This window comes from Mercenaria mercenaria, chromosome 7 (assembly GCF_021730395.1).
Source record: "Mercenaria mercenaria strain notata chromosome 7, MADL_Memer_1, whole genome shotgun sequence".
Taxonomy (NCBI): domain Eukaryota; kingdom Metazoa; phylum Mollusca; class Bivalvia; order Venerida; family Veneridae; genus Mercenaria; species Mercenaria mercenaria.
The window spans coordinates 67138201-67158157 of NC_069367.1; the positions used below are offsets into that span (position 1 = coordinate 67138201).

General features: G+C 36.0%; 1 protein-coding gene across 1 annotated transcript in view; it reads right to left on the bottom strand.

Moving 5' to 3' along the window:
- Positions 1-897: 897 nt before the first annotated feature.
- Positions 898-19957, bottom strand: part of LOC123554018 (uncharacterized) — a 53431-nt gene continuing 34371 nt past the window's right edge. Inside the window, exons 4-6 of the mRNA XM_045343835.2 lie at positions 16931-17782; positions 14496-14633; positions 898-12448 (exon numbers count right to left, since the gene is read on the bottom strand). Of these exons, the coding sequence (XP_045199770.2) occupies positions 12281-12448; positions 14496-14633; positions 16931-17782 (1158 nt within the window). The 3' untranslated portion in view covers positions 898-12280. The remainder of the gene's footprint in view (positions 12449-14495; positions 14634-16930; positions 17783-19957) is intronic.

A 19957-nucleotide genomic window follows, 5' to 3' on the forward strand; every position in this document is an offset into this window, starting at 1 on the left:
TGGTTTGGTAAAAATTCTCAACACAGAAATATGTTGAATTTGTATCCTTGTCTATTATGTATTTGTCAGTTCAATGTTGTCAGACTTTAAGGAAGATATTTTCTATAAATGATTTAAGGACAGGTTTTATAAATTAATTTATTTATTTGGGTTTTACGGCACACCAACACAGTATAGGTTTTATAAAAGTGCAGTGGCTGTGATTTGCCTCACAATTGGTTTATTTGCAGATTTATAATTTGATGTAACAAGCATTATGTAGTACAAGAGTTAATTAAGTTTTGTAATGCTTAAGTATGCTCAAATATTTGACCTTCAGTTGTGACCTTGACATTAGGTTGGTAGTGTTTGACCTTCAGTTGTGACCTTGACATTAGGTTGGTATAGTGTTTGACCTTCATTTGTGACCTTGACATTAGGTTGGTATAGTGTTTGACCTTCAGTTGTGACCTTGACATTAGGTTGGTATAGTGTTTGACCTTCAGTTGTGACCTTGACATTAGGTTGGTATAGTGTTTGACCTTCAGTTGTGACCTTGACATTAGGTTGGTATAGTTGGAACATTGGTTCTGCACATCCTGTTGATAACTAAAAGTTCCATCACAGGTTTAAATGATAAAGACTAAACATGAAATCCAAGGCTAAACACGTCTTTCAGATGTGACCTCGACCTTGGGGCCCAGAGCAATTAGAACATGGTTTTTGCACATTGTCTTGATAAGATGAACATTCATCCAAAGTTTAATTAACTTTTTTCAAGCTGTTCATATGATACAGAATGGACATAAAATCAAGATGGACTGACTGAAAACATGAAAACTAGATCCCTCCATCTTCTACATGAGGCAACAGCACTACTGTCATTCTAAGGTTGCAGCACAATGAGAATAACAACGCTTGAGCAAGTTCAGTGCTTTATCATAAGCCCACAATGTAAAAAACCTGTAAAAATCTTACATTTCCACAAAATGTTACGGTTAAGTAGTGGTTTTATCAAATAAAATTGTGAAATCATTTAAACCTTCTTGGCATAAAATTTCATGATTTCAGCCAAAATGGTTCTTGGGGGACATGAATTTCAAGTTCTAAAGTAAGAAATTGGGAATATAAGTTTTTGTTGAGAATAAATTCAAAGGACTGGTTCATATACAAACTCCATGAAAATTTGTCCCCTATGGATATAAATGGTTTCACAGCTGAATGAATTTGCCAAAACCCTACATTTATATGTCAAACTAAAGTGATAATTACTATTGATCCACCTTTTCCATAACACGGTTTTCCTTGATATCTCTTTAAATATAAGACAATACCATTCGTATTTTGTATCATTCTAAAGAATTGTGAACTTAAATTTTCCAAATGTCTTGATTACTTGTGAATAAACTGTCAATAAAAAACAATTTCTGATGTGGTTTAATTTTTTGGCTATGATAGAAAGTGACATAATTAAAGATATTTTCAGAATATCTAACTACCATTCCTAGTGAAAACCAGTTATAAATTTGATGGACCAAACAGTAAGTTTGAAATGAAAATATCCTACTTGTGGTAAAACAGGTGGTTAAAATAAGTAAAATTCTGTAATTATAGCTACAGTGTCTGTAAAAACACAAATCTAAACTAACAAAAATAATTTCTCAACATCTGAAAAGAAATAAAATCAATTCAAAACATAAAATGGCACAGAACCGGTACTGGATTTCAAAACCTTAAGTTTAATATTGCATTATGTAAAGAATTCTATTTATAGTTTTCTTCTATTCTATCAAACATTTCATGCTGTCATTCTATAAAAATGACTTGTTGAAGTTTATGCATCATGATTTAAACAAGAGCTGTCCGAGGGGACGGTGTACTATTTCGATCCTGGATAATGCTGCTTTATCAGAGGAAATTAAGTATGCATGTAGGAGGGGTAACCAAAATAAATTTGAAAAGGAGGGGAACCCAAGCAAGGAACCCCCTTCACCCCCTGTCCACCTTCCATCCAAGAAAATATCTGTCATATACATTTACACTTCATGTCCCTTATAGACCTCATATTGATATAAATGATGATGTGGAGCAACTATTTTAAGTTCGATTAAATCTGTTCAGTAGTTACAGAGAAAGAGTGAAAGAGCATCAAAATTTTAAACTGAAGTCCTAAGTAAAAAGGGGCATATTTCATCAAATACTGGTGCCAGAGTTATGGCCCCTAAGCCATATGATACCACCATTATATAAAGAGCTGGGATAAATGTAAAGACTGGTAAATGAGCAGAAAGTGTAGCTGTGGAGCAGTCTGAGAGTGACTTTGACAGGAATCTGCCAGAAGAACAGTAAAGGTCACTTGTCCAGAAGGATATCTGCCACCAGGGGGAAGACAGTAGAGCAGCCCGGCAAGATGGACGGTGTTTAGTTACCGTGTTGAAGTTAGATGCAAAGGGTTTCCTACAACATTTGTATGGGAACTGCTACCAGACATTTGGGTCAATAGAAGTGACAGGCAGTCAAAAGTATGTGACTGCTGTGCGGGATTCCAGATGGCTGCGGATGTGAAGAGATGCTAGCAGCTGGAAGCAACCCATTGATGAGTTAAATTTGGCCAACTTTGCTCTTCAGTCACCCTGAACTTGTACTAGATTTAATGTGAAACAAGTGAAGACAGAAGTAACCAGTTAACGACCTTTGTCTCATGCAACCAGGAATATGGACACAGATGCTGGTGCAAGAGTGAGTAGGACAGCTCTAGATATATTTTGTATAGGCAAACTAAAACTGATAAAAGGACTGAAGGTATCTACAAATTTAAAGGTCTATGTAAGTTAACTTGGTAAGTATTTCATACAGTTCCATTTCAGAAAAGGTCTGAATAGAAAACTGTCATAAATGATTGAATTTTAAGAACAAGTCATCACAGCTTTCTGTTAACCATCTGCAGACATAAAATACTAAAAAAACAACTGGATTTTACATTAATGAAAAATTAAATCATATAAAATATATCAAGACATAACTAACCTAATTATGTTAAAGCCCACAATTTTATACATAAAACATTCTATCACATACTAAAACAAGAGGGCCAAGATGGCCCTAGGTCGCTCACCTAAGAAACACTCCATAACAGTGTAAAACAGGTTTGACCTAGTGATTTCATGGAAACAAATATTCTGACCAATTTTCATTAAGATTGGACCAAAAAATTGGTCTCTTGCGATAAAACAAGCATTTTCTTAGATATGACCTAGTTTTTGACCCTAGATGACCCATGTTTAAACTCGACCTAGATTTTATCAAGGCAATCATTCTGACCAAAATTCATGAAGATCAACTGAAAAATACAGCCTCTATCACATACAGAAGTTTTTTCTTCGATTTGACCAAGTGACCTAGTTTTTGACCTCAGATGACCCATATTCAAATTCGACCTAGATTTCATTAAGGCAATCAACCTGATCAAATTTCATAAAAATCAATTGAAAAAAACAGTCTCTATCGCATACACAAGATTTTTCTTTAATTTGACGTAGTGACCTAGTTTTTGACCTCAGATAACCCATATTCAAAATCGATCTAGATTTCATCAAGGCAATCACTCTGACCAAATTTCATGAAGATCAATTGAAAAATACATCCTCTATTGCATACACAATGTTTTTCTTCGATTTGACCTAGTGACCTAGTTTTTGACCCCAGATGACCCATTTTCGAACTCGGCCTAGATTTTATCAAGGTAATCATTCTGGCTAAATTTCATGAAGATCAGTTGAAAAATACAGCCTCTATTGCATACACAAGGTTTTTCTTTGATTTGACCTAGTGACCTAGTTTTTGACCCCAGTCGACCCATTTTCGAACTTGGTCTAAATTCATCAAGGTAATCATTCTGACCAAAATTCATGAAGATCAATTGAAAAATACAGCCTCTATCGCATACACAAGGTTTTTATGTGATATGACCTAGTGACCTAGTTTTTGACCCCAGATGACCCATTTTCGAACTCGGCCTAGATTTCATCAAGGATATCATTCTGACCAAAATTCATGAAGATCAATTGAAAAATACTGCCTCTATTGCATACACAAGGTTTTTCTTTGATTTGACCTAGTGACCTAGTTTTTGACCCGAGATGACCCATTTTCGAACTCGGCCTTTATTTCATCAAGGCAATCATTCTGACCAAAATTCATGAAGATCAATTGAAAAATACAGCCTCTATCGCATACACAAGGTTTTTCTTTGAGTTGACCTAGTGACCTAGTTTTTGACCCGAGATGACCCATTTTCGAACTCGGCCTAGATTTCATCAAGGTTATCATTCTGACCAATATTCATTAAGAAGAATTGAAAAATACAGCCTCTATCGCATACACAAGGTTTTTCTTTGAGTTGACCTAGTGACCTAGTTTTTGACCCGAGATGACCCATTTTCGAACTCGGCTTAGATTTCATCAAGGTTATCATTCTGACCAATATTCATGAAGATTAATTGAAAAATACCGCCTCTATCGCATACACAAGGTTTTTCTTTGATTTGACCTAGTGACCTAGTTTTTAACCCGAGATGACCCATTTTCGAACTCGGCCTAGATTTCATCAAAGTTATCATTCGGACCAATATTCATGAAGATTAAATGAAAAATACAGCCTCTATCGCATACACAAGGTTTTTCTTTGATTTGACCTAGTGACCTAGTTTTTGACCCGAGATGACCCATTTTCGAACTCGGCCTAAATTTCATCAAAGTTATCATTCTGACCAATATTCATGAAGATTAAATGAAAAATACAGCCTCTATCGCATACACAAGGTTTTTCTTTGATTTGACCTAGTGACCTAGTTTTTGACCCGAAATGACCCATTTTCGAACTCGGCCTAGATTTCATCAAGGTTATCATTCTGACCAATATTCATGAAGATTAATTGAAAAATACAGCCTCTATCGCATACACAAGCTAAATGTTGACAGACGACAGACGACAGACGACGGACGCCGGACATCGAGCGATCAGAAAAACTCACCTGAGCATTGCTCAGGTGAGCTAACAATGGAATGTTATACATTCATAAATCACATATATATATATCTGTCTGTAAAAAATTCCTAACTTTTCACATTTTTTTTATGCCCACGCCATAAAATGGGGGGTGGGGGGAAGGGCGGCATATAGTGTTACCCCTGTCCATATGTGTGTTTGTGTGAAAGGATGGTGTTCGTGTCTGGGACATAACTTTGACAGGCATTGTCCGATTTCAAAATAATTTGACACAAACGATAAGCATGGGTAGACGATGTGTGATGTGCAAAAACCATTTCACTAGCTCAAAGGTCAAGGTCACAGTCCTTGGTTGAACTTTGCCAATTTTCACTACATATACAGATTACTGAATTTTCTGGTTTTCCTACAATATTTTCTTTTGTAAATAAACAGGGCTAAGGGTTCTTCTTTTAGTTTGTGAGCAGTACCATGCCTGTGACCTTTCTCATGTTGCGGGGCCATCCGTGTCTGTGACACATTTCTAGTTTTCAATTAACTTCAGTACTATATATCAATTACCTCCCTCTATACAGGCAGATAAGAAGTTGTCAACCACTCTTCCAAAACATGACACAACAAGAGGACCATAATGGCCCTATATCGCTCACCTGTTATCATTGCACTTAAGGACAAGACGGTCAAAAAATCATAATCAAGATCAATCAAAAGAATTATGAGAAAATATAGTTGAAATTTTCTTAAAGTTACTTCAATAAAATTATTTTCAAATCAGGCCAGTAGTTTCATATAAGAAGTTTTCTGTATAGCCATATGGGAAAATGAGCCCCTCCCCCAGGCGGCCACTTCTTCAATGAATCAAAATTATTTGAAGGAATTTGGTAGAGGGTCACCCAAGAAACATTTGTGTAAAATTATTTTGAAAATGGACCAGCAGTTTCTGACAAAAAGATTTTCAAAGTTTTATATAGGCATATAGGGAAAATAAGCAAAACCCCTTGCGGGGCCATGTTTTTCGCTGAATCAAAATTATTTGAAGGAATATAGTAAAGGGTCACCCAAGGAACACTAGTCTTGTGTAAAATTGTTTTGAAATCAGTTTTCTATATAGCCGTAAGTCCAAAGGACAGGAACAACAACGGGAAGAAATTTAACCAAAAAGAAAAGAAAAATTCTTACAAGGCAGATATGTCAAAATACACCTAAAAATTGGAGGTACCATCCATGTTGTACCACAGAAAAGTGGTCTCGGGTTTTTCCATATGGCCAATAATAAAAAAGTTACTAAATAAGCTATTTATAGTAATACAAGAGATCACAGAGTGATCTTGGTGCCCACCATTGAGCCATTTTTGAATGTTCCAAATTTCAAGAATAGTTCAAGGTCAAAATCAAGGTCAAATTTCATTTCGGTACACAACACTGTGCATGTGATCCAAATTTGAAAGCTGTAGCTTGAGAAATGTGAAAGTAGGTCTCTAGATCAATTTCAAGGTCAAAGTTCATTTCGGTACACAGAACTATGCATGTGCTTCAAATCTGGAGGCTGTAGCTTGAGAAATGTGAAAGTAGGTACTAGGTAAAAATCAATGTCAAATTTCAATTCAGAACACAAAAATATGCATTTGGTCCATATTTGAAGCCTGTAGCTTCAGAAATGTGAAAGTAGGCCACTAGGTCAATCTCAAGATCAAAGTTCATTTCGGTACACAAAGCTATGCATGTGGTCCAAATTTGAAGGCTGTAGCTTGAAAATGTAAAAGTAGGTCACTAGGTCAAAATCAAGGTCAAATTTCATTTTGGAACACAAAACTATGCATGTGGTCCAAATTTGAAGCCTGTACCTTCAAAACTGTGAAAGTAGGTCATTAGGTCAATGTCAAGGTCAAAATTTGTTTCGGTACACAAACCTATGCATGTGGTCCAAATTTGAAGGCTGTAGCTACAGAAATGTGAAAGTAGGCCACTAGGTCAAGATCAAGGTCAACTCATGCCAAGGTTCATCTTGCCACTCAAAACTATACATGTGGTCCAAATTTGAATGTTGTAGGTTATGGACATGAAGATTCTAAAAGTTTTTCCCTAGATAAGTCTATATGAACCATGTGACCCCCAGGGCGGGGCCATATTTGACCCTAGGGGGATAATTTGAACAAACTTAATAGAGAACCACTAGATGATGCTACATTACAAATATCAAAGCCCTAGGCTTTGTGGTTTGGACAAGAAGATTTTCAAAGTTTTTCCCTAAATAAGTGTATGTAAACCATGTGACCCCCAGGGCGGGGCCATATTTGACCCTAGGGGAATAATTTGAATAATCTTAGTAGAGGACCACTAGATGATGTCACATACAAAATACCAAAGCCCTAGGCCCTGTGGTTTTGGACAAGAGGTTTTTCAAAGTTTTTCCCTATATAAGTCTATGTAAACCATGTGACCACTGGGGCAGGGCCATAATTGACCCCAGGGAAATAATTTTAACAATCTTGGTAGAGGACCACTAGATGATGCTACATACCAAATATCAAAGCCCTAGGCCCTGTGGTTTTGGACAAGAAGATTTTCAAAGTTTTTCCCTATATAAGTCTATGTAAATTATAAAAATAAACAAAGGGCCATTATTTACTCACTCAAAAATTGTTGAACCAGTCTGATTTTCAGGGGGACACAACTAGGGTAACAATACATCATTCTGACAAAGTTTGGTCAAAATCCCCCCAGTAGTTTCTGAGAAGATGCGATAACGAGAAATTGTTAACGGACGGACCACGGCCGCAGAGTGATTTGAATAGCCCACCATCTGATGGTGGGCTAATAAAAGGGAAGTAATTAAAAAAATTTATCGTAAGTGAACAAAAGAAGGATCTGCCAAATAAAAACAAGAGCACTGCAATGCAACGCAAATGCAGAGCAATATACACACAAAACAAAGTCATATGACCTTTGACCCCTAAGTGTGACCTTGACCTTGAAGTGAGCCATCCGAAACATGCACTCTGCACGTCATTTCGATGAGGTGAACATCTGTGTCAGGTTTCTTTGAAATCCTTCAAGGGGTTCAAGAGTTACAGAGCGGAAGGGAAATTGCTAACCAACAGACAGACAGACAGACGGACACCAAGGCGATAACATAATACGTCCCTTCGGGCGTATAAAAAGGAATCAAGATCTTATGGTGATACAAGTTGTGTGCAAGTCTGGTTAAAATCAAATCATAAATGAAGCTGCTATTGTGCAGACAAGGTCAAAACAGCTAATTTTGGCCCTTTCAGGGGCCATAACTCTGGAACCCATTAAGGGATCTGGCCGGTTCAAGAAAAGAATCGAGATCTTACGGTGACACAAGTTTTGTGCAAGTTTGATTAAATTCAAATCATAAATGAAGCTGCTATTGTGCAGACAAGGTCAAAATAGCTAATTCTGGCCCTATCAGGGGCCATTACTCTGGAACCCATAATGGAATCTGGCCAGTTCAAGAAAGGAACAAGATCTTGTGGTGATACAAGTTGTGTGCAAGTTTGGTTAAAATCAAATCATAAACGAAGCAGCTATTGTGCAGACAAGGTCGAAATAGCTAATTTTGGCCCTTTCAGGGGCCATAACTCTGGAACCAATTATGGGATCTGGCCGGTTCAAGAAAGGAACCGAGATCTTATGGTAACACAAGTTTTGTGCAAGTTTGATTAAATTCAAATCATAAATGAAGCTGCTATTGTGCAGACAAGGTCAAAATAGCTAATTCTGGAATCACTCTGGAACCCATGATGGGATCTGGCCAGTTCAAGAAAGGAACCAAGATCTTACGGTGATACAGGTTGTGTGCAAGTTTGGTTAAAATAAAATCATAAATGAAGCTGCTATTGTGCAGACAAGGTCAAAATAGCTAATTCTGGCCCTTTCGGACTGACGACGGACGGAGGGTGATCACAAAAGCTCACCTTGTCACTATGTGACAAGTGAGCTAAAAATATAACCTTCATGATGACCTTTTTGAGGTAAGTGGATGATTGTGTAATTTCAGTTTTGCATACTGTGACTGATGACAAAATCAGCAGGTCACTTTGTGTCCAAAACATCCTTTGAAGTTAAATGTTAGTAGACCCTAGCATTCTCTACTTAATCACAATCTTGTATCATTTCTAAATCCTGGCCTATGACCTTATGAGTAATATGACAATATACTGATGGCCACGGACTGAAGCTGTCTTCAGTTACTGATATGGAATGATTTTCAAAAATTCACATTTCAAAAGGTTTATATCAAATGCAACTTTAAAAAGTACCAGTATGTGTTAAACCAGTATGTGTTAAACCTGTCCTGAGACAAATTCATTTTTACCTATAAAAACCATTAAGGTAGCGAACCCATTATGATAATCGGTAATTTCTGCTAAATTATATATTCCCTGTATGTGATATGGCATTTTCTGCTTGTCACTGAAACCATTCCATGCATGAACCAAATTCACGGCTGAAGAATGCACAAGTAGCAGACGAGAATATGAAATCACACAGAAATTGACGAATGCTATTACAGGTCCATTACCTTAAAGACAAAGCACAAACAAAAAATAAAAGATAAAAAGCAGATCTTCAAATGACGTAAATATCACCAATTAATGCCACAAACTGACCATATAAGATAATAATTATATAATAGTTTAAAAATTTTCACTTCCAATATTTTTCCCTGTTGTGCCATTTTTATTGGTCCCTATATAGGTACATAATTATATTAACATATAAACGACATGATTAGAAGTATGATAATTTAACAGAGATTGCTATCACTCCTCTAAACAATACCAACATATAAATTCCTTATGACAGAACATTAAGCAATGTAAAATCTGTAAACAAAAAGCTAAATAGAATCTTTAAATCATATATGTAAATACTGAACACGATGTTATGTACAGTTCCATATAAATTATGAGTAATGTCACTGTGTCGGTGGTGTAATAATTCATCGTTGCATTATTATGAAAACTACATTCAGATTTAGGCTATTCACTACTGATTACACAAGTCATTATTGTCTATAAGTTCTTTTCATTTTAAATACATGGAGATTCAATAAAAAAAATCATATGATATCATAAGGATGTGAAGTAAAGTCTCTCTGCCACATGCCATTAAAACTTTCATGTTGTCATTGCATGTTAAAGTTTGCGAAGTAGTGCTAGCCCTTGTAAATGCTTAGTGAAAAAATGCCATATCTGATGTTAATAACACCAGTTACATGCAGCATTCATCGTAACAATGCTTTCAACTGAAGTTGATATCTTGATGAATGCTCAATATTATTTATGAATAGTTCCAAAAATACTGCAAATAGATCAATGCACATGGATATGAATTTTTGTTGCTATGTTTTCATTACAAATGTTCATATGGCCTCAATGGCATTGCTTTTGGATCAACCCTTGTATACTAGTAATCAATTAATAGACTATAGGATTACAAAACTAGAGTTTTCAGACCAGCCTTGAAATACAATCCTAACATTGGTCAATTTCAAGACTGTCCTTAGAATCAATTAGCCAATCAGGGGCTGAAACTGTTAGTTTAAGACTGGTCTATAAACGTTTCATCTTATAGATTTTATTATAATACTGGACCCAGGTAAGTGGGGGACATTTTGATTTGTTTGGTTTTGACAATAAAAAACAAATTTACATCAAGTACTTCCTCTAACAACCTTACAGATATGCTAGTACCATCACACTAACAAGGATCTTCATTCATAAACATCATTAGAACTGTTATGTGGTCATAACTGCTTTTCTTAGCTTTTATGAACAGTTTATTGTTACTTGAATTTTCAATTAGTTGAGATTCTGCCTGATATAAACATAAAGATTTATAAGTGTTTAAGCTACAAATCTGTAAAATCTAGTATTTCTGAACAAATTTCATGACACTTACATCAATATTATACTATATACATGTACCGTCAGGAAAAAATACTACCAGAGTTGTCATTCTTCTACTTTAAGAGATATCACCTTAGTCAATATCTAAACCCAGTAATTTTGTTCATACTCAGATTTTGAACAAGCAGGTATCATAAACTTGATTGGTTCATTATTTTGTTCTCTTTCAATGTGTTTGACCTGACATCCACCAATTGAATGACAACTGTCAAGCAGTCCATAGTTATCCCATGAAGCATACTATTGTGTAAATGTTTATAGCAATAAAAGTGAGTGTAAAGAATGTCAACCCTGTGAGAGATTGGACAAAAACATTATCAACAAACGACTTTTGCATAGAATAAGAGTATTCACAGGTTACAACTGACAAAATAGTCAAAAATCTGTAACTACACTACAACACGGATAATGTAAATACCAGTCCTAAGTACTGTCAACCTATACCAGGACTGACAACTATGATCAAAAATACGATCATGCCAGACAAGTTCACAGAACCTATGCTAGCCAGCAGCCATTTTTTAAAGTAGATACTTGTCTTAAACAGGGACATTTTCAAACATATATTTCCCTATATTCCAGGCAAAATGACCTGTATTAAGCATCCACCTGTAATATCAGGAAATCTTAGTATGCTGACCAGGGAGAATTTCAAGCCGATACATCTTTTGAAGTAAAGACCTGCAAGAATTAATTCTAATTTTCTTTCTTTTGCCTCTGCATGAATTGAGATTCTAAAAATAATTTTACCCTTTGAAAAACCTTTCTGTGTAACATGATTCAAATATATAATATAAAAATACCATATCATTAATAATGCCTATATAGGCCTATCCACATTTTTGATAAATAAATTAGAGCCAGTTGTTTACAATGAAGGTTTATTATTGTGAAAAAGCTTTACCGGTATTTCGTTCAAAGACCTGATGCTGTTTGCTAAAGGGACTAATTCTTGCATATGTATGTCTATGGTTTTCATGTGTTAAAGATAACACAAATGGGACTTTTATTTATTTGGTGGATTTCATATCATGGATCCGCACAACCTCAAAATCCATTTATGTTAGTATTTCATTAATAACAATGACTTCAAAGTAAGTAAAAAAATAGCCACAACTCTAAAAAATTATTTCCTAACTTCCCAGAACATTTCTCATTGGTGACAAAAGCAAAATGTCAGAGGGTGCCCTGATTTACAATGTTAAAAACTTCAACACCCTTTTACTTTTTTCTTTCAACATTTCAACTTTTTAAACTACAGGATACAAAACTTTTCTCTAATTTAAAACTGACTGTAATCAGATATGTTGGCAAATGACAGTCTTTGGTGGTGTTCACAGGGCTCTGGTGGTGCTCACAGGGCTCTGGTGCTGTTCTTTTTTTCTGACTCCTGATTTTTGCAGTAGCAGTATTTGCGTAGATCTGGATATTTTTCCTGGATGCAAGCTGGCTGACTTCCGTACATGTCAAGACGACTAATTTCTGTTTCAATCACAGTGTACATGCCTGACGTCATATTTACCTGAACACGAAGAAGTATACATTATTTGTGTGTCAGAAGAATGCATTATTTGTGTGCAACCAATCACAAAATTGTCAACTTGTAAAACAGTTCTTTTAGAAAACAGCACTGAAATAATAAACTGTAAAATTACTGTTAATATTGTGTTGGGGTTGATCATTCTAGTATCACAAAATGATTCTTTGTAGATTTATAATATTAGTAACCTGGGCATCTGTGTAACATGATCATCATCACTAAATGGTCAAGAATATTCTTGGAAGACAATGCTTTTGTGAGAAGCGACATCTAAACAATTCAAACATCTCTTTATGATGATCCCTTTTCAGTATTACCAAGAATAAATCTCAGATACAGATACAAATACAAAAACTAGATGTGTATCCATAGGACACAGGTGCCCCAAATGCTGTTACTGTACATGGTTTCATGACTCTATGTGAAATATTTTTTAGGATATACACAACATAAGCTTTTAAGAATTTTATGTGCATTTGTCACTAATACCCCAGTCAAACATATTGCGCGGATAGCTACGTCTAGCCACGGAGAGAAACATAGTAATCCGTATTGATCCGTACATGAGCCGTACGGATTGTACGATACGGATTACTACCTTAAGGTACGGCTCAGGTATGGATCGATACGGATTACTACGTTTCTATCAGTGGCCAAACGTAGTTATCCGCGCCGTATGTGTGACTGGGGTATAAGTGAAGGACCATAATTCTTGCCTAACTGAGTGAAATCCCAAAGACAACATCAGGCACACAACTTCACATGCTATATAACAATCCTCTAATGTTTTATGACTCTAGGTCAAGTACACTTTGAGATACATGGGACGCAAACTTGTATCCCCTCTATACATATTTTTGACAATCAAGGGCTGTAACTCTGGTCTGACAGACAGAAATTCAGAACAAAATCAAAGGTGCACAACTTCACATGCTGAATAATATTCCTACGATGTTTCATAACCCTAGGTCAAATACTTTTTGAGATAGGTGCGACAGAAACATATCTTTTGACTAAGTCAAGGATCATAACTCTGGTCTGGCTAAGTGATATATCTAACAAAACCCCAGGTGCACACCTTCACATGCTGAATAATATTCCTGTAATATTTCATAATCCTGGGTCAAATACTTTCTGAGACACCTGCAACACAAACCCTTTTATGCATTTTTTTTACTTAGCCAAGGGCCGTAAGTCTGGTCTGTGTGTGTGTGTGAACTGAGATCAAAATTAAAACCCCTGCTGGTACACAACATACTGTGCTGAATAATAATCCTGTGAGATTTGATGACTCTGGGTCAAATACTTTTTGAGATATGCACAACACAAATTCTGATGGACGGACAGACGGACAGACAGAGCAACTCTTAGTGCCTCCCCAACTATTTTGGGAGGCACAAAAAAAAGAGGTTTCACTAAAATATGGAGAATGCTGGAAGTGGAATGCCCTTGCCTATTGGTTATACACTGAAGTTCAGATCCTTATATGTGACTTAGATCTGACTTGAGCAACACAACTTCTCAACAGGCTTAAACTTTGTATAAAAATTCTTTAGAAGTTATAGCCAAGAAATAAGGTTTTTTTCAGATGGTTAATGACGTTACAGTATTATTACTATATGTATGTTCTGGAGAAAAACCACAAAACTAGCCAAATTGTCCCTTTAACTACATGAATGACTCATACTTTCATGTTTTCATACACTGTGGAACTATTTCGCCAGAAAATACTTTGCCAATGAAGTTGGCCACATAAGCAGAGAAAGAGAAAAATAGACAAGTGGACAAAATGCATACACCCTTAAAGTTTACACTATGCCATGTTAGATGAAACAGGAAAAGTCTTGTTTTGTTTGGTTAAACATCAAAGTATGTCTGTGAAAACCGTGCAGGCTGTAAAATCATTATGATCTTCCTGAACAAACAACTTCCCTTCTGCTGATTAACTTTGGGTCATTACATTTTGTTCTGTGCTTCACTATTCTTTACCATGCTATATAGATACAAGAAGTAAAAGACAGAGCGATACCTGCACAGTACTTTCATATAAACCGTGATTCGGTAAAGTTTCTATGGTAATCTGAAAGTGGGCGTGGTCTACATTAACATCACTTGTGAAATTAGCAACTCGGTTATCATCGTCCTTGGAATGTAGAAACATCAGTACCTGAAATATAAAACAATCTAACATATTTCTGAACAATGAGTTTCTGAAAGATTCAATGAGAAATCATCATATTTCAATAGTATAAAATAGTGGTTCTGGCCAAAATGCCATTTTCCTGTGGACATGTATTTATGAACTTCAATGTCTAGACAAACAAGAGAGCCATTTTGGCCCCAGATCCCTCACCTAATATTTCAGAACATAGACAAGCTCGACAATGTGCAACTTTGCAAGAGGGCCATAATAATTCTGCTCCAGGTGTACAAAGTTCCAGTAAAAGTTAGTCATATAAATTAGTGTGACAGATGAAATCAGTTCAAACACTAAATGGTTCTGAGTCTTTAAAATTGTGTAGAAAAACAAACACAGACAAAAGCCCCCCACCCCAACCCCTCCCCACTTAAAACAAATTTGGGCGAGGACTTATATGGTACATACAGACCAAGTTTGATGAAGATCCATCAAACGGTTGAAGAGTAGATGTCATTAAATGTCTTTCTATTTTTAGCCCTTGTAGCCCTTAAATCAAGCTTAAACATTTGAACAAACTTGATCGGGAAATTGCAAAACAAGAGCTGTCTCCATAGGATGATACATGCTCCCGATGGCACTTTGAATGAATAGTTATAGCCAATGTTAGAGTTTAGGACCTTTGACCTACGGACCTGGGTCTTGCGCGCGACACGTTGTCTTACGGTGGTACACATTCATGCCCAATAATTTTAAAATCCATGCATGAATGACAAAGATATGGACCGGACACGCCCATCAATGCACTATCATGAAATATGACCTTTAACGTCTAAGTGTGACCTTGACCTTTGAGCTACGGACCTGGGTCTTGCAAGCGACATGTCGTCTTACTGTGGTACACATTCATGCCAAGTTATTTGAAAATCCATCCATGGATGACAAAGATATGGACCGGACACGAATGCACTATCATGAAAAATGACCTTTAACGTCTAAGTGTGACCTTGACCTTTGAGCTACGGACCTGGGTCTTGCGCGCGACACGTCGTCTTACTGTGGTACACATTCATGCCAAGTTATTTGAAAATCCATCCATGGATGACAAAGATATGGACCGGACACGAATGCACTATCATGAAAAATGACCTTTAACGTCTAAGTGTGACCTTGACCTTTGAGCTACAGACCTGGGTCTTGCGCGCGACATGTTGTCTTACTGTGGTACACATTCATGCCAAGTTATTTGAAAATCCATCCATGGATGACAAAGATATGGACCGGACACGAAAATTGCAGACAGACTGACAGACCGACAGACTGACAGACGGACAGACGGTTCGGGGGCATATAAAGGTCTTTATCTTGTTCACAAGCCAAAAATAGCAAAATCTGGCCCTTTAAGGGGCCATAACTCTGGAACCCTGGATGATGGTGGGAACTGGCTAGTTTTCGAAAGGAACCAAGATATTATGTCTCTTGCATAGATCATTTCACAATCTGGTATTTTATTCTTACCATCACTTTTAAATGACAGTGACCAGTTTAAACAAGCTGAAAGTGTCTTGCCCACAGGAGCTTTGACTCATGAAATAGGACAAGTGTATGAAGTTTCAATTCATTTGAATTAGTGAGTACTGAGATACCAGCTTATATACAAAAACTTAACAAAAAAAAAAGCTAGGTCCAAAAAAGGGCATAATTTTGTAAAGATGCAAAGCAGAGTTATGAAACCTGTGCATTGCATATCAGATCATCCCAGTGAACAAGTGTGTAAAGTTTCAGTACATTCTAATTACAGGGTACTGAGATACCAGCTTACATACAAAAATTTAACCAAGATTTGCTTAGTCGAAAAAGGGGCATATTTTGTCAAAAAGCAAAATAGATTAATTGGAACCTGTGCATTGTAAGTAAGTCTATCAAAGTGTATGTGTGTGAAGTTTCAATCCATTCCCAGAGGCTGTTACAGAGATACCAGCTTACATACAAAAAGTGATCAGTCAGGACCCGGATGCATACGAATGGGCGAGTCCAATAGCTCTACTTATTCTTCAAATAAGTCTAGCTAAAAACTGTATACAAGAATATGAATGTACAATTATAGACAAAAAGGAAGCATTCTAAAATACTTATAGGCCATACACTTTCATAAAAAATTATCACTGAATGATATGGTTTTGGCAAAAAAACAAAAATTCATACAGCATTCAATATCTGTGGTCCATTCCTCGCTATCTTTCAAACAATGTAATTTAAAAAAATAGAATTATATTTTTGACAATTCTGTCATGGATATTGTGAATAAAATAACTGAATTGACTTACCTTTTCATTTGGAACAAGAAGAAATGCATGGAGTAATTTATTAAATTTCAGTTCCATACAAAACTGTCTCATTCTTTTGGTCTCCTTATTGAGAAAATTCATTAAAGCTTTCACAGACTGCTGCACGTGTTTGTCTCTAGCATCAAGCTCTAGCTGTTTAAGACACGTGCACCAGTGTATGTCTATATTTGCATCTGAGCATGTGCGCTCTGGTGGAACTTGATCTAATAAGCTTATTCCTCGCTGTTTCCGCCTAGTTCGAGATATGGTTCGTCTGAGATCCAAGATATCGAGTAAAGTTTCATGTATATCAAATGGAGTGGTAAGTTTATTGGAATTTTTTTTGAGATTCTTAAATAAATGTGGATATTTTACGCGAAACCATTTTGGGAATGTAAGCGACATAAGCGGAAGTCTTTCTTCCATCTTTCCCTGAACTGTATAACGAACCTTGCTGTATCTTGCACCATGGTCACCAAACACTATAAGAACAGTGTTTTCTAAATGACCTTTCAGTTTTAAAAACTTAAATAATCCAACAAAATCATCGTCCATGTATTCTCCAGGGTTGTTATCCCAATGTGTCAGTTCACTCCCAAACATAAAAGCGAATTTTGAAACATTGTCATACTTTTCGAAAAAATCTTTCATATACTTAATTAAGTACATATGATTTGGTGTGTTTCCTGTGCAGTAACGTTGACTTTCCTTCCGTAATTCACTATCCCACAATGCTTGCCAGAATGGTCTCATGTAATGGTCTGTTGGTGGGTCTCTAAAACCGTTCAATCGTAAATTAAACACCCCGATACTGGGTTCATCTTCTCCAAACATGGTCACATACCCTCTTTCCTACAATACATCAACAGCTGACATTAAACAGAAATATCCCACACAACAGAGATTTTAAAGACAGTTTACTATTTTGGGGTACTTTGATGAACTTACTTCAAATACATATTTAAATAATTCTGTCTTTATTGCAGGGATTATTTTGGGGCACGATTTACTAGATTTCTCGCAAAAATATTGAAGAAATCGCACCAAAAATACTAAAATGAGAGAAATTCTCGCATCCAAGTTTTCAGTCATTATCCTTTCTAGTAAATATTCTTTTCGGAATAATACCCGCCCTGACAAACGGTTCAATCTTCTAAAAACAATTGGGAATTCCTATCTTATGCGTGATGTATATGACCAATTAAAATTTCCGATATTTACTACGTCCAATCAGCATGCTTGATACAAAATTTACTAATCGTCTAATGGCTGCGCCCATGAAAGATTCTGGGCTGTATTATTTGCAAAGTTTAGAAGTTATTTTGATGAAAATGCAACAGCATGCAAAGTTGCAACGTAGTGGTTTCCTGGGAACAGTGATGTGCAATATTGTGTTTAAGTACGGCTGCATTTACGGTAACTGTCGTCCTGATAGCACAATTTCTCAAGCAGCTACGACAAGCCCCAAGGTTCAATTTTAACTAAATATAACGTTACCAAAGTCATAGATATTTTTGAAAAAGACAGCTTCACTGAAAAGTGGTTAAGGGTAGAGGAAAGTCTCAGGATATTTGAAACTTCAATCATTAAATGCCTTTAAATGTAGTTAGAAAAATATGAAATGTTTATTCAAATTTAATCGTACACTGTATATTATCTCATGAAAATATTAAATCTCTCATTGTTTAATAAACAAACATTGATGAAAAAATATCCAAAATATATATTAGCTCTTCTTGTTCATAATTGTAGTTCCGCATGTTCAGAATAATGTTTTCTGCAATGCAGAATTTAATTAATCCCTGTTATTTCAGAACTTCTGAATATACTAGGTCAATTCTGCAAATCAAACAAACAGGGAGTTCAGCTAATGGGAGTCTATCACAAAATTATATTTTTGATGACATTTTTGTGAATAGAATAACTACATACAGCTGTTAACAAGAGATTGTTTTTTATCTAGAAAAAATAAATGTTTCCCACAACTTCAGACTTGTGTGAATAGTAACATAGAAAAAGGAGTAATTGTTGGATAGCTGAGACGAAACGTCAAGGTCAGATGAACAAGGTCTTCCTGTGGAATGTTTGGTACAATAAAGGCAGCATACCCTTTCAAAATCAATATTTTACAATTCATCTGCAGCATGCTGCACCTTGATATAGTAAGCTGTTGTCAGTCATCTGCAGCTTGCTGCACCTTGATATAGTAAGCTATTGTCAGTCATCTGCAGCTTGCTGCACCTTGATATAGTAAGCTATTGTCAGTCATCTGCAGCATGCTGCACCTTGATATAGTAAGCTATTGTCAGTCATCTGCAGCTTGCTGCACCTTGATATAGTAAGCTATTGTCAGACATCTAGTGATATATCAGTATTTTAGATTTTCCAAGAACTTCACTGGAAAACATGCTAATATCATGATATGAACAACTAAGCTTGGCATTGATCAATCCTGTAAAGTTTTGTGTAAGTTGGCCCAATGGTACAGAAGAAGTAGCCAAAACATCATGAAGTTTAATCAATCATGGTGCAAATCAACCTCACGATGTCTGAAGAGATAATAAAATTCCTGGGCTAGGTGCGAAACTATTGTAACTGCATAAAGAACAAGATACAGTATTTCACACTCAGCCCTCGCATTATGCAGACAAAGTAAAATATGACAAAAATTATCATAGGCCATAACTCTGTAAAAAATCAATAAACAAGAACATGTCGATGACATGCACAACTAATTGCTTGGCACTGATCACTTCTGTAGTGTTTGGTGGAAATCTACCAAGTAATACAAGAGGGCCATGATGACCCTGGATCGCTCACCTGAGTAATATGAGCTACATGTTTCAAATGTCAAACTGATGATAAAATATTAAGAAAGTCAGTAGGTCACATTCATGGTCAATGAAATTCAGTTTTACGATTTCTGTGCAAAACTGTGTATGTCATCAAAATTTCAAGGCTGTATCTTAAAAAACAAGAATGTAGGTCAGTAGGTCAAGGTCACAGTCAAGTGACATCATAACAAGA